The 16,041-nt window shown below is 47.9% G+C and overlaps 1 protein-coding gene and 1 long non-coding RNA gene across 4 annotated transcripts in view; one reads left to right on the top strand and one right to left on the bottom strand.

Moving 5' to 3' along the window:
- Positions 1 to 2,406, bottom strand: part of LOC114050471 — a 12,050-nt gene extending 9,644 nt beyond the window's left edge. The window contains exon 1 of the long non-coding RNA XR_003570009.1: positions 2,035 to 2,406. This is a non-coding gene — a long non-coding RNA (uncharacterized LOC114050471). The remainder of the gene's footprint in view (positions 1 to 2,034) is intronic.
- The window catches only part of LOC114050470 (transcription factor Sp4), a 58,709-nt gene continuing 43,225 nt past the window's right edge, over positions 558 to 16,041 (top strand). The window contains exons 1-3 of one of the 3 annotated variants that reach the window (XM_027872191.1): positions 558 to 576; positions 1,758 to 1,900; positions 2,424 to 3,999. In XM_027872191.1, coding sequence (XP_027727992.1) covers positions 1,829 to 1,900; positions 2,424 to 3,999 — 1,648 coding nt within the window. In that variant the 5' untranslated portion in view covers positions 558 to 576; positions 1,758 to 1,828. Of the gene's footprint in view, positions 577 to 1,087; positions 1,114 to 1,491; positions 1,679 to 1,757; positions 1,901 to 2,423; positions 4,000 to 16,041 lie in introns of those variants that run through there. The other 2 variants (XM_027872188.1, XM_027872189.1) reach the window with 2 other exon arrangements.

Raw genomic sequence — 16,041 nt, 5'->3', positions numbered from 1 at the left:
GCCCGCTCGTGCCCGCCCCGCCCCCCGCTCGCGCTCCCGGGCGCGCGGCGGCAGCGGCGTGCGTGCGTGCGATCCCGCCTGGCCCGGCCGGCTCGGCCGTCGCCCCCTCCTGAGCGCGCGCGCGCCCCTGGGCGCGTTCCCTCCTGAGCGCGCGCGGCCTTTCCCCGCTGCCGTCACGAGCCGTTACTGCATGACAACGGCCGGTACGCCTCGCGCCGGCCCCCTCCGCTACGCCCTCCCTCCCTCGCCAATCAGAGCGCGTCACTTGGGTCTCGGCCAATAGCGAGCCCGCTAGGAGAAAGAGGCGGCTGAGGCGGGTGGTGCCTGCGGGAGCCACGCTCGCTCGGTGCTGGCGGGGGCGGGGCCCTCAGCTGCCGGAGCGGCGCGGGGCGGGGCCCTTCGCTTTCTCCCCGGCTCGGAGAGGTGTGTGACTGTCTATTCTCCCGCGGCGGGCCCCGCTGGGACGTGAGGCCGCGGAGCAGAGAGCTCGCGCAGAGCAGCAGGCAGGCCAGGGTCCAGAGCTAGGCCGACGGCAGAGAAAGAAGGCCGAGCGCGAGAGCGAAAACGAGGCGCGGGGTAGGGCGGGGGGGGAAGCGGGCGCGCAGCGACGGCCAATCGGCTCGCCGGGGGCGGGGCCTGGGCGGTGACCTCGGGGAGCAGGGAGGGGCGGGGGAGGAACGGGAGGGCTCTGCGCGCGGCCCCGCCCCGCGTCGGCCCCGCCCCCGCTCGGCCCCGCCGGCTCCCCGCGCCCCCGCCGCCGCCGCCGCCGCTGTCAATCAGGCGCGAGTCCGCGGGGCCCGGGCGGAGAGAGGATCTGCTACGCCACAGCCCCGCGGCGGCCCTGCGCCCAAAGCCGGGCCGGGCCGGGCGGGCCGGAGCCGCCGCAGCCTCGGGAGCCGCCGCCTCCTCCCTCTCCTCCTCCTCCTCCTCCTCCTCCTCCTCGTCCGCCGCCGCCTCCGCCTCCTCCTCCTCCTCCTCCTCCTCCTCCTCCTCCTCCTCCCGCGGGCGGGCGCCCGGCCCGGCCCGCCCGGCCCTCTCCTCCCCGCCCCGCCCCGGCCCCGGCCCCCGCCCGCCTGCCCGCCCTCGGGCCGCGCCGTGAATGCGGGATGAGCGGTACGTTCGGCGGGCCGGGCCGGGCCGGGCCGGGCGGGCCGGGCCGGGATGCTCCAGGGGGAGGAGGCGGAGGAGGGGCCGGGGGCGGCGGCGGCCCGCGCGGGGCGGGCCGCCCGGGTTTTGTCTCCGCCGCGGAGCCCGGCTGCCGCCGCCTTCTGGGTGTTGCTCTGGAGCCGAGGGGTCGGGTTTCCAACCACGTTCCGAGCACTCGGCCCTCCTCCCCGCCGGCCGGGCCCGCCTGCCCGGCCCTGTGCCGCCGCCCGCCCCGGGGAGGGAGGGGGCGAGGGACCCCGGCCCCCCCCCGCCCCCACGATGAGCCCCAGGAGACCGGCGGCGGGGGGCCGAGGGAGGGACCCGTCCCCGAGATGGGCCCCGACAGCCGCGGGGGGCCGAGGGAGGGGCCCCCGCCCCCAGGATGAACCCCAGTAGACCGGCAGGAGGCTGAGTGGGGATACCCCATCTCCAGAATGGACCCCAAGAACCGCGGGGGGCCGAAGGAGGGACTTCACCCGCGTGATGAACCCCAAGAACCGCGGGGGGCCGAGGGAGTGACCCCACCCCTAGAGTGAGCCCCAGTCACTGGGCGAGGGAGGGAGTTCCAGGGCAAGCTCCCCACTAACCAGGCGGGGTGGGGGCTCTTGCAGATCAGAAGAAGGAGGAGGAGGACGAGGTCCCCCCCACAGCGGCAGTGGCTGGGGCAGCTGCCGGGGCTGCCATGGCCCCCGAAGCAGGGAAGACTTCAGAGCCGGAGAACAACAATAAAAAAGCCAAAGCCGCCGGTTCCCAGGTAAAGCTTCCCTGCCCCGCCCCCCCCCCAGCTCCTTGGGGAAGGGGAAGCTACTGCCTGCTGCGGGAAGGGCATTGGAAGCTTGTCCCCCTGGGTGTGGGGGCGGGGTGGGGGCCCGCTGGTAAATGCTTTACCTGCTAAAGGACCTGCAGGCTCCAGGCTCTGGGGGATGGTTTAAAAACTGTTATCTAGGAGACCTGAAGGGAGATTCTCCCCTCCTCCGAGTTTTTTGGTTTTTTTTTTCTTTTTTTAAAGTCATCTATCCTGGCCTCAGAAAACTTTCCAGTGCTTGACCCTTATAGTTAAAGCTTGGGTCACAGAAGGTCCCACTTCCTCACTCGGGCTTCTCAGGTCTCTTAACTGGTTTTTTGTTTTTTGTTTTTTTGGTTCAAAGCACTCTTTGATTTCTGCCACTTCCTGGGTAAGTTTTGATATTTAGAACTGTAAAAAAAAAAAAAAACCAACTCCCCCCCGGTGGCTTCCACTAAACCCGCCCCTTTTTTCCCATCCCCTCTGTGGGCAGGACTCTCAGCCTTCTCCTCTGGCTCTCCTGGCAGCCACTTGCAGCAAGATAGGAACTCCGGGTGAAAATCAAGCCTCCGGGCAGCAGCAGATCATCATCGACCCGAGCCAGGGGCTGGTACAGCTTCAGAACCAGCCCCAGCAGCTGGAGCTGGTGACCACGCAACTCGCGGGAAATGCTTGGCAACTGGTCACCGCTACCCCTCCCTCTTCGAAGGAAAATAATGTCTCCCAGGCAGCCTCGAGTTCGGCCAGCTCGTCCAGCAGCACCAATGAGGGCAGCTCCCCGACCAAGGCCAAGCCCGGCCAGCCTTCCGCCTCGGGTCAGTTTCAAGTCATCCAGGTACAGAACCCCGGTGGGAACGTCCAGTACCAAGTGATACCACAGCTGCAGGCCGTGGAGGGCCAGCAGATCCAGATCAACCCAGGCGGTGCTGCGTCTCTGCAGGATTTGCAGGGTCAAATCCAGCTCATTCCTGCAGGTAATAATCAAGCTATCCTCACAGCTGCAAACAGGACAGCTTCTGGGAATATTCTTGCCCAAAACCTGGCAAATCAGACGGTCCCAGTCCAAATTCGGCCTGGGGTCTCCATACCATTGCAGTTACAGACAATTCCAGGCACTCAGGCTCAAGTTGTGACAACTTTACCCATCAACATTGGAGGAGTGACTCTAGCTTTGCCTGTGATCAACAATGTGGCTGCTGGAGGAGGCCCCGGGCAGATCGGCCAGTCTGCTGCTGATGGGGGAACGTCCAATGGGAATCAGTTAGTGTCCACCCCTACCCCCACCCCGCCCACCACCACTGCCTCTGCTAGCAGCGCTATGCCCGAGTCCCCCTCGTCCTCCTCCACCACCTGCACGTCCACTGCCTCGACAACTCTGACGAGCAGCGACCCGTTAGTGAGCTCGGTGGACGCGGGCCAGTATGTGAGCGCCTCAGCTGCTGCGGGCGCTTCAGAAAGGGCCCTTGAAGAATCTCAGACCCCTGCCCCGGAAGCTGAAGCCCAGAACTCTGGTCAGCTCCAGCCCAACGGCCTTCAGAATGCCCCGCAGCAGGAGCAGGCCAGCTCCCTCCAGCAAGTGCAGATTGTAGGCCAGCCCATCTTGCAGCAGATCCAGATCCAGCAGCCTCAGCAGCAGATTATTCAGGCCATACCACCCCAGTCATTTCAGCTCCAGTCAGGACAGACCCTGCAGACCATCCAGCAGCAGCCTTTGCAGAATGTCCAGCTTCAGGCTGTAAGTCCAACTCAGGTGCTAATCAGAGCACCGACCTTAACCCCGTCAGGGCAGATCAGTTGGCAAACTGTGCAGGTTCAGAATATTCAGAGCCTTCCCAATTTGCAAGTTCAAAATGCTGGGTTACCCCAACAACTCACCATCACCCCAGTGTCTTCAAGTGGTGGCACAGCTCTGGCCCAGATTGCCCCAGTGGCAGTGGCTGGGGCCCCAATAACGTTGAACACTGCCCAGCTTGCATCCGTGCCTAACCTTCAGACGGTGAGCGTGGCCAACCTGGGGGCTGCAGGTGTCCAGGTGCAGGGAGTTCCAGTGACAATCACTAGTGTGGCCGGTAAGTCACAGACCACATCCTCGGTCACTTTAGGCCATTGTCGTAATTGCGAAGGTTGTTGATAATTGTGCTAACCCTTCCGTTTGACCTCTGCTGCTGTGAGGGGAGCAGAGCAGAAGGAAGATCTTAAGTACAGAGACCTTGGAAAACTCTGCTGACTCCTTCACTTTTGTCGGTAGGCACCACTGTGCCCGCTTCACCCGGGCAGGATTCTCCATGTGCAGGATTTGCCTCTGATTTTTGGTTTACAGCACAGGGGCTGGAAAGAGATTGCTCATTGGCACCTCACAGGCAAAAGGTTGAGTTGTGGGTCCTTTGGTAGAGTTTCCAGTCTGAGCGCTAGCTTCCTCCGCCAAGCTCAATTGTCATTGTTGGGAAATCCCAGGCCAAGAGTTGAGCCTCCACTCCCAAAGGAGACTTGCCCTCAAGAGTGTGTATGGAGAATGGATGAGCCAAAAAAGCGCTGTGGTTCATTGTGTGTTTGGGCTTTTTAAGGCTATTCTGATATCAGGTCACAGAACATTTTTAAAATTGGACGCGATGGCTCATGTTTCATTGTTTTGTTGCCTGCGCGGCAGTGTTTCCTTGCCCTGGGTTATCCTTTGAAACCAACAACAAATGGCAGCAGGTGGGAGAGGCTACCGAGTTTAGCTGCAGATTTTTTTTTTTTTTTTATAAACTTGTGTGATGATTGTTCTGCCAGAATGGAGGTGTGGAAAGACTTTTGAAATGTCATCTTTGCAGTGGGAGGGTAGGGCTGTCCCCAGCAGGCTTGATTTACAAAAGTCTACCTTCAGCAAAGCTCCATCATGTTGTACATTGGTGTGTTGATGTCCAAAGGGCAGGTCTATGGTTTCTTTTTCAATATTTCATTGTGGTGGAAGGGCAGTTAAGAGTAACAGCATGCAGACGACTTCTCTAATTTGTAGTAACTGGAGAGAGGTTACTATGAATTTGGGGATATTTTGTCCAAAAATGGAGTTCTGTAACTTTTCACAGCTTTGTCTGCATTCACACTCTTGCTGCTGGCCGCTAATAGAGGCCTTCTGGGCAAACCTGTTTTGCTTAGTAGGTTGAATTTGGCATTAGTGTTGTTCTGCATGTAAATGTTCTTGGAAAGTTCTACTCAGTGTTTTAAACTTGACCTACAGTCGCCTCATTGGTACAAATTAATAATATAATCTAAGAATTGATTTTCTTAGGGAACATAAACTTGAACCCAAGTAGCAAATTGTGGATTAAAGGAGTTCTTGGTGTTTTTGTTATTTATTCAACCATTTTAGGTAAGGAGTCCCATTTTGGTAAGTCCTACATTATCTTTCCTAGTAATCTTTCTCTTAGAAAAAAGTGAAGCAAATTTGTGTGGATTCAATTCTCTTATGGTTGACAACTGTAAGAGACCTTTTGCATTTGAAATCCTGATTTTGTTACTCATTTCCTAGACACAACCTGAAAGAATACAAAGTATAGCAATATTGAATGAGTTTGAGAAATTCTAAATCAACTCTTGCAACTCAGAATGTCTGACTAGATTTCAAATTTTTATTTAATAATCTGCTTTTTTTCTTCAATTACATGGGATAAAGTACAAAAAATAGTGCCAGCCTTTCGGCAACCTAGAAACTTGAGTTATGGCTGTTGAATGGGTTCTCTATGGCATGAGTCCTGTTTAAGGAGGGGAGTGTTTCCTGTTCCCCACCAAAAGTTAATCTTTGAGGATCCGCTTATAGTGGCCTATATTTATCTTGTAATAGTTGATAAATTGTTGGGTGCATGTAAGAGGTGAGGTTACGTAGGGTTTGGATTAGAAAACCAATCCATTAGGTGGATGTTGAAACATTTGACTGTCCGCTACATAAGTAGGCACTCTGGGGAAACAAAAATGAATGAGACGCCCTCGTGAAGCTTAGTGAAGTGAAATGTCTTGCAGTCTAAGGCTTCCCTCCCTATGTCCTGCTCATTTGTATTCTAGATCGCCAGCAATTAGACTGGGCATGGGGCAGGCCACTGCATAGCATGAATGTGTTTATGAATTGTTATTGGATGGAGCCTAAAAACTGTCATACTTAAAATTAGCGACTGTTTTAAACCATTCTGTTTCTCTTATTGTCTCGGGTAATTGCTCCTGGACTTTTAGGAACTCCAATATATACTCTTTCGTAGAGTCCCATCGAAGTGTCTGAAGAATTTGTTTTTTGGAGTTCGTACTCCAGGTTTTGGGTTGGGTTTTTTTTTTTTTTGAAAGTTTAAATACAATGTATGTAGCCAAAGATTTTTTGCATTTTGCTAAAGTTTCCTAGGATGCTTCTTAACTCTAATTTTATTATGTGAAAACATTCTCAATGTACACCATGTCACTATGGCTCTGTCAGCAGCCCCAGCATCTCTGGTTCAGAATCTCCCATTGTAATCCTAACTCCACGTAGTCAGTTGTCAGGTCTTGCTGATCCACCTTTGCAGCGTTTTTCCTCCGTGTTGTCTTCTTCATTCGCACAGCTGCCCCATTGCTTCATGGTCTTATCACCTGTCATCTAGAGTACTGCCACGGCCTGCTAATTGGTCTTTCAGCCCCAAGGCTCTTCCAGCTCCGGTCTATCCTACACGCTGCTACCGGTCATTTTCCTTAAGCCCAGATTGGATTCATAGGGGACTCCCCAGTGATTTCCATTGCCTCAAGAATAAAATATAAACTTCTCTGTTTAACTTCTAAAGCCCTACATAACTGGGCCCAGCCTCATCTTTCTAAGTCCCTTTGGACACTGCTTCCCAGGTCTAATGTTCACTCATTCTCTCTGGTCCTCACCCACAAGACCCCTTCTCCTGTGCCTGGGCGTCTGGGCATGGTGGTTCTCCGTGCCTGAAATACTCTGCCTCCTTACTTCTACCCCAAAGACTCCCTTTCTTCTTTAAGATAGACAGCTTAAAGGATCTAAGACAACTCCAAAAGACACGTTGGAAAATGCTGTCTACATCCAGAGAAAGAACTGTGGAGTCTGAATGCAATTGAAGCAGACTATTTGCTCTCTTTTTTTTGGTTTTGTTTTGTTTTGTTTCTTTCTCATGTTTCCTCCCATTAGTCCTAATTCTTCTTTACATCATGACTAATGTGAAAATATGTTCAATAGGAACGTATAAGTAGAGCCTATATCAGATTGTACGCCATCTTGGGGAGGGAGGGGGAGAAAATTTAAAACTCAAAATCTTATTTCAGGGCAGCTAGGTGGTGCAGTTGATAGAGCACTGACCCTGGAGTCAGGAGGACTTGAGTTCAAATCCAGCCTTAGATACATAACACTAGCTGTGTGACTCTGGGCAAGTCACTTAACCTCAATTGCCTCACACACATAAACACACACACACACACACACACACACACACACACAAATCTTATGGAAGTGAATGCTGAAAACTAAAAACAAATAAATTATTAAAAAAAAACAAAGACAGCTTAGACACCATCTTCTGCATGACATCTTTCCTGATCCTCCCAGCTGCTAGTACCCTCCCTCCTAAACTGTCATGTATTTAGCTACTTTGTGTGTGAGTATGATATATTTGTATTTATTCACTTTATATTTGTACTATATGTGTATGTACTGTATGTGTGTGTCCGTCTGTCTGCTACCCATGTACATATATTTCTATGTACCTCTCTCCCCTTATTAGAATGTAAGCTTCTTGTGAGTAAGTATTGTTTCAGTTTTCGTACTTGTATCCCCAGGGTCTAGCCCAGTGCTTGGCATCTGGTAGGTCCCTAAGAAATTTACATGTTGATTGATGGGTCCTGCAGGTAATTGCAGTTACTGTTGGGTCAGTTCAGTTTCCTTGGGAGGGAGTAAGTGCCCATTTGAGAGAGTTGAAGGTGCCTTGGAATATAGCCTTGTAATCTTTGACTTCTCTCTTGATTTGGATTTAATGTTAGCAGTGTAAGGTGGAGCTGTACTTCAGGTCCTTCTGAGCAGGGGACAGAATAGTCTGGTCAAACATTTACTCCCTCCATGTGAGGGGCTCCTGTTGTTCAGCAGTGATGCACATTAAAAAGGCCGGCCTTGCTGTTATTCCACATCAGACTCGTGCTCATCTGCTTTTCAGCTTCCTTCGTGTCATCCTGAGGTGACGATGATCACCTTCACTTCAATACAGAGTTACAGGGAAAGCGCTGGAGGATGCTGGTATAGGAAATAAGACCCCAGGGCTCCTGCCCTTCATGCAAATACTGGAAATAACAGCTGACTTTTATATTGAACTTTGCAGTTATAAAATAGTTCCAATTTCTCGTTTGATAGTATGAGTGAGAATTTCAGTGTAAAGGAAAAGGCTGAAATTCAGTGACACTTTTTTGTGTGCCATAAGTTTTTTCTAAGTATTTGTGATATTTATAACCAATTGTTGAACAAAATTGTTAGTCGTTGAAACTTTTTAAATGAATAAAGTAGTATTGATTAAGTATTATCTCTTTGTCCAGTGCTGCATTAAGTGCTGAGGACCCAAATCGATCCTAAGCTATGTCACATGTATAAATGATTTGCCCAGTTAATCAAATACATTTATGTAGTACCTGCTATATGGCAGACACTGTGCTAGACACTTCATATACTGGGACAAAAATGAAACAGTTATTTATCTCAGAGCTTATGTTTTTTTTTTTCAAAAGTACACCAGTACTTTTGAGATACCCAGACTTCTCAATATTTTGTTTTGTTTCAGCTTCATATCCTGTTGTGCACCTCCCCGCCCCAGATAGCCCTTCTTTACAAAGAGAAAGTTGTTCAACATAACCAGCCAACACATCCTCAGAATCTGACCACATATGTAATGTTCCACACCTGTAATCATTCCCACCTCTTCAGAACCCTTTTTTCCCTTCTTCAGGGCCAGGCTTGGTCAGTGGAATTGCTCGTCATTCAGTAGGGGGAAGTTGGTTATTCTTTTTGCTTACATTATTACAGTGATGCCTAGACCATAGTAAGCACTTAAATGTTTGTTGATTGATTTTGTATCAGTTCATGTTAAATCTTCTTATGCTTCTCTGTGTTTTAATTATTCATCTTTTTTTTAGGTTATAGTAATGTTTCATTACCTTCATGCACCACGGTTTCTTTAGCCATTCCCCAATTGATGGGGGCGGGGGGGAGACATCTACTTTATTAGTTCTTCGTTACTGCAAAAAGTATTACCATAAAGATTTTGTCACACATGGGACCTTTTTATCTTTGTCAGCTCCTTAGGGTATATGTTTAGCAGTGAGATCCTTGGATCAAGGAATCTTAGCATCCTTCCAGAATAGAAGCTCACGCTCCATTGGAGGAGAAAAGAAGCGCACATAAGTATTAGGGGGAGGTGCCACCAGGTTGAGGGGGAGAGGGCAGGAAAAGCCTTATATAGGAGGAAGCTTTGCAGAAAGCTATGAATTTTAAGAAATGGAGGTGGGGGGGGCAGGCCTGGGGCTACCTACAGCTTGTACAAAATCAGGGAGATGGCAGGTAGGTAGTGGGAAGGTCATGTTTGAGTCACAACAAAGCAGCCAGTTTGACTTGAGCATAGAGTATGTGAAGGGAGAGCTATGTGTAAAAAAGCCTGATAAGGTAGACTGGAGCTAAGTTGTGAAGGGCTTTATATACCAGGAAGAGGAGATTGTTTGCATTTGATTCTGGGGTCCTGGGGAACCACTGAAGTTTATGACCATGGACGAGAGTACTGTGATCAGATCTCTGCTTTAGGAATATTTTTTTGGGAAAGGAAGAGACAGGAGGCCTGAGAAGCTAATTAGGAGGATTTTGCAAAAATGTAGTCAAGAGGTGATAAGGGTTTGAATGAGGGTGGTTGTGGTGGGAAGGCAAAGAAAGGGCCACATGTGAAGGATTTTGTGGCTATCGAAAGAACACCACTTGGCGACTGAATGGATGGATGTGTGGTGTGAGGGAGAACAAAGAGTCCAGGATGTCCCTGAGATTGGCAACTTGAGTGGACTGAAGCGTGGTGGTGTCCTTGTCAGAATTAAGGAAGTTAGAGGAGGTTTTTAGGAAGAGTTACTAAGTGCACACCCTAGGGCAGGGCCCCAAGATACCTAGAAGGAAACTTGCTTTCTCACTCATGTCATTGTACAGAGTGCAGGCTGGTGATGTTTCTGCTTGTGGATGGGGGCAGAGATGCAGGAGGAGCTCAGGCAATTGGGCAAGACTCCAAGTGGACTGGCATTCAAGACCAGCCTCTCTGTTTACTGTGCTGGACAAGTCACTTCCAGTCTTTGGGCTGAACTTCCTCAATCTAAAATGTTCTGGTTTCAGACTTGATGACCTTGAAGACCCCAAGACCCTTAGAATCCTGTGATCCGTTTTTGACCTTTCTTGCTACTGATGCTTTGAGAGTTCTTTGTGTCTAAACTGATAACTCTGCAATGTCGGTAGGGCTTAAAAGAAGAATGGAGATAAACTTAATTTGATTTGTAGAAGGGAGGGTATGTCTTAACATTCCTCCTTTATTGACCTTCAATAAGACCACATTTTTAATAAAATTGTGAACCAGATTAAAATCAGTACAGGTTCTGCTTGTTGTAGTAGAGCAGTTACGTGGCCCCCCTAAGGCAGTGTCAGGTGACTGATCCCAAGCTCAGCACTGACACGGCAGTGAGGATGGTTGTGGGTACAGATGACGTTTTTCTAGGAACTCTTGAAGTAAGAGGCTGATTACCTTGGCAGAGGTTGCCCTTACAGACTGTTGCAGCCTATAAAACAAAGAGAAATACAAGGTGGTCCTTGGTCCTGGGCTTACCCCTTAACACCCTTCTATGGTGATGCGGCAGAATCCGAAAAGGGAACAGAGGGCGCCAAAGAGAAAGCAGGGAAAGTCGGAATCGGGGAAGGAGAATTACTATAACTCATTCAACCCAAACAAAGCTGAATGACATTCTCATAGCTCTTATTGGGGAATTGGTGTGATGCAGGGGATTAATTCCTAGTTTTAGTACGTAAGAGCCTCGTCTACCTTTGGTGTCTACCTTTCACCCAACTCTCACCTGTGGCTCCAGGAAGCTGTGGCCAGTGGCCACACCCTGGTACGCCGTCTCAGCAGCCTCACTAAACCATGTTGAGGGTAACCAAAAGGCCTCAAACCTGTTGGTTAGTTGGTGGGGTGTCTGTCCCAAGCATGTGAAGACTTCCCCTGGCAGAATGGGTAGATGAGGACACTGTGTTCCAGTGGCCATGAAGGCTGCTGAGGCAGGTGCTGTGAAGCACTTAGAGCTTGGTCAGACATCCAGGACGCCAAGGTCATCCACTGCATCCCGGGCCTTTTGTCCTGTCACTAGACTTTAGTGACTCGGGAAGAGAGAGTGAGGCCGATGACTTTGTGTGACTGCCTCACTACAATCCAGTTCTCCGACAAGTCAAGACATCACCCCATGATGTCATTGGTCCTCTTTGAAAATGAAGGACAGAGAATAATAAAAGAGCCTGGCAAACCATTTAGCCTGACTACTACGTAAGTCAGGATAACTTAACACTATTTCCTTCCTCAGTCTGATGGTAATACGATTGAATTTGAATCTCAGAGAAGGCATCTTGAGGCAGAGAATGCTGGACTAGAGTCGGGAAGATCTGATTTCAAACCCAGCCTCAGACACTTACTAGCTCTGTGACCCTGGGCAAGTCACTTAACCTCTGTCTGCCTCAGTTTCCTCTTCTGTAATTGGGGATAAAAATAGAACCTCCCTCACAGTGTTGTTTTGAGGATTGAATAAGCTAACAAATAAGTAAATAATACATAAATAAGTAAAGCACTTAGTGCAATGCCTGACACATAGTGAGTACTGTAGAAATCCTGGCAGTTATTGTTATCGTGTTCTTTTTCATCATAATCGTTAGCTGAATACACCCTTCTGTTTCCACATTCCAGTATGCATCATCATTGGGATTCTGAGATATAGCAAGAAAACCCCAAAAATCCAGTGAACATTTATTGTGTACCTACTATGTACAAGACAGTTCTAGGTGTTAAAACCTTATCTGAGTTTTAAGCCCTAAGTTCCTATAAAGTAAATAGTGTAGGAATTTTAATAGCATCAGTTTTCCTTTGGCCCATCTCACAGACGGGAAGAGACGTAGCCCAGAGATGGGGGCTCTTGGCTAAAAGAGAGGATCAGCTGCTTTTTCCACAGTACCTCTGTGGCCAGAGGGCTTTATGGATCAAGTCTAAGGAGCAGGTGAACTCCTGTAACTGCTGATACTTAGAAACGTGGGATTTTGTGGCTTACATTTCTTTATTGACCAGAGCTGTTTATCTTAAGGTCAGGAGCAATTTGTCAGTTTGTTTTTAAACTGTGCTTATATTATAGCAGCTTAATGTTGTTGGTGACATGCTTGAACACCTGGATTTTATTTCCCAGATTTTTCTAGCTAGCATTTTCTACCAGAAGTGACCAAATTTGGAGTAGAAGTATCTTAGACCATATAATTGCATCCAACCCTGTGACTGTATGGGTAATGGGCCCGAGACCTAAACAGCTTAGGACCTGTCGATTCAGTCACGCAGAGCCACCACGAGAACCCAGGATCCCTGACCCCCAGGAAGATTAATTTGGTTTTCACACTGAGAAAGTTCAGGCTCGTAAATTAAACAGTGGTGATTCTTCAAGAACTTACCTCTGCTTTCCTGTTCTTCTCTAGGGAATTTGAAGCTTGAAACTAGGGACATGTAGCATCAGAGCTCATGGATAGAAGAGGCAGCTAGTTCTTCTTGTAGGTGAAAATGAGTACCTGAGGGACGCATTCAGATTAACACTCAATCTGAAAACCTTGCCTTAGCCCCTACATTTAGCAGCTACGTTACCGCAGCCAACCCCTGTGGACCAGTTTTTACCCAGAGCTATTAATATGTTGGGGTTCCCTCACCTTATATGTTTGAATCTTCTTATTTGGGATTTTATTTAAAAGGGGCATACTCCATATAAATATTCATGTGTCTACACACATATATTGGTGTCATTTCTTTTCATAGTATATTCATTTTTTCCCCCATCACCATAAAGGACTTCCCTAAGACCTCATTTAATCATGTGTTTTAGAGGCAAATGTGTGAGGTAGAACCTTCTTGCACCCATGCAAAGGGAATTTTGGGTGACAAAGTTTTCCAAAGGTGTTTATCATGTGGGGCTCTCACAGCAAGCACTCCGAGGCATGTACCTAATGGCTTAACAAAACCAGCGGGGAAACTTAACTTTGACTTTCTAACTTTACCAAGGAATAATGACAAATAATAAAATACTGGCATAATTTCTGCTTTTGTAAAAGGAATCTTTTGCTTTAAATCTTTCATGGCACCTCTGTACAATGTAACTGGAGAAGGCAGATCTATTTAATCTTATTAATCTGACCAGACTGACCGTAGCTGAGCCCTGTGTGATGCAGTGTGGCCTACTTGCCGTTTCCCCTGTGTGACGCGCCACGTCCTGCCGTAGCACCTGGAGGGCCCCATGTTCAGACCACACTCTCCTCCTGGCTGCCTGGTGGAGTCCCAGGCTTCCTTCAGAGCTTCCGCATTGGTTAGGGTGCTCTCCCTCCTGAAATCGCTTCTGTCTTACTTTATATTCTCTGGTCACAGGCCAGTTCTGTCCCAGTAGAAAAAAAAATCCTCACAGGCTTGCTTTTTTTTTTTTTTAATCTTCTTATCCCTACTACTTAGCACAGTGACTTGCACATAATGAATGGCTGAAATGAATGAATAATAAAGATTATATTTATCCAGCATTTTAAGAGTTACAAAGAGCTTTATATACATTATCTCATTTGAATTGCTGTATATTCATATTCATGTTTCAAGGCTCTAAATGACAACTTAGAGACAGTTGCTCCCATTTTGAGCTGGTTATCTGGGGTGAAAGAATCTGAACCTGTGATTTCATTTGTATAAGGAATTCCCAGAGAGGAGAGTCCCTTCACAAAAGCAGACCCCAGGCTTCTCTGCAGCTCATTGGCTTAGAAAGTTAATGAGGACTGAGAGGTGAAATAACTTGTCTTGGATCACACCTCCAGTAGGTGTCAGTCAGGATTTGAACCCAAGTCTTCCCGATTCCAAGTTTTCTATCTGCTCCACTCCAGTATCTTTTCTCTTGCTTTGTTCGTTTGAATGTTCTGTTCCTGATTTTCCGTGCAGTGTTACGGCTCACTGCAGCAAGGTAATCATTCTATTACTCTCTGATTGATTTCCTCACTCCCCTCAGCAGCTGTCCAGACCTGAGCAGGAGCCACTCCTGCGCCCCTTTTCTCCATGGCAGAACTCCTTGACGTTACCACTCTGCTCTTTCCTCCTTTCCTCTTCGTCTCTGATAACGAGGTGACCACCCCTCTGGCCCATCCCTTCCCGTCATCTCCAACCAATTGCTTCCTCAGTTATCCCTCTCTAGAATCATCAGTCTTTCTCTCTACTGGCTCCTTTCCTACTTCCTGCAGACATGCCCTGGACTCCCATCCTTAATAAACCTTTACTAGACTGAACCATCTCCTCAGGCTACCTGTCCTCTATCTCACCTTCCTTTCTCCACCAAATTTCTAGAAAAAGCTATGTGTTAACTCCTCTTCCTCTACTCTCCTTCCTTAACTCTTCTCCAGCTGGCTTCCAGCCTCATCTCTTAAATGAAATTGCTGTGTCCAAACTTAGCAGTGATCTCATTTTAAAAAAATAATTTTATTGATTATTGTTTTAATATCACTTACATTTCCCCTGAATCTCTTCCAGCTCCTTTCCAGAGAGTCATCCCATATAACAAGGAATATTTTAAAAGAATAATCTATCAGCAAAACGGATGAGTACGTAAGAAAAAAATAGGAAAATATGCAATGGTTGGGGCCGTGCTTATTGTTTATAATTTTGTAACATTTTCTTACGATTATTTTGTGGTTCTTTCTATTTGCATTGCTATGGTCATGGAGTTTACTGTTGTCTTGGCTGTGCTGACTTCACTCTGTATCAGTTCATGTAGATCTGTACAGGTTTCTCTGTAGTCATCATGCATATCATTTCTTACAGCATAGTCACATTCCATTATGTTCACCAAAAAGTGTTTAGCTTTTCCCCATTCGATGGGCATCTATTTTGTTTCCATGTCTTTGCTCCCACAAAAAATGGTGCTATAAATATTCTGGTATATATGGGAACTTTCTTTTTATCAGTAACCTCCTGTATGTACGTGCCTAGCAGCAGAGTATCTTGGCCAAAAATACGGACACTTTCTTCACCTTATTTGCATACCTCCAAATGACTTTCCATAGTGGGTTCCATAGTGCCCATTTTTCCACAACTTTCCCATAGAGACCATTCCCATCTTCTTTCATCTTTGCCAGTTTGTCAGGTATGAAATGAAACCTCAGGGTTATTTTTATTTGCGTGTCTCTTCTTAGCGAATTGGAACATTCTTTCATGTGACTGTTAGTAGTTTGCAGTTCTTCTTTGGAGAACTGTTGATTTATATCCTTTATAAAGTATATACAAAGACAACTGGGTGCTCTAATGGATAGAACACTGGTCTAGGAATCAGGAAGATCTGAGCTCAAATCCAACTTCAGACACTTACGTGCTGTGTGACTCTAGGCAAGTCACTTAATCTCTGACTTACTTTCCTCCTCTGTACATAGAGATAATTATAACCCCTATCTTTCAGGGGGTTGTTGTGAAGATCAAATGAGATCATGTCTGTAAAGTACTTTGTAAACCTTGAAGCACTATAGGAATACTAGCTGTTACATACACGCACACACACATTTCCCAAAGCTATTCCCTGACAGATAAGTGGTCAAAGAATATTAACAAACAGTTCATATACAAATATATGTATATATTTGTGTGTATGTATGCATTTACATACTTATATATATATGGATTAGGGTTAGGTTTGGAATTAGGGCAACCATAACTCTGAATCCATGGCTTACCTCTTATCTGTCTGAGAAAAAAAAATATATATATATACACACACACACACACACACACACAAGTAGATCCACATACACACACACACACACACACACACACACACACACACACACACAC

Source organism: Vombatus ursinus, unplaced genomic scaffold (assembly GCF_900497805.2).
Source record: "Vombatus ursinus unplaced genomic scaffold, bare-nosed wombat genome assembly UNPS02014799.1, whole genome shotgun sequence".
Lineage (NCBI taxonomy): Eukaryota > Metazoa > Chordata > Mammalia > Diprotodontia > Vombatidae > Vombatus > Vombatus ursinus.
This window is presented reverse-complemented; position numbering and strand designations above follow the sequence as displayed.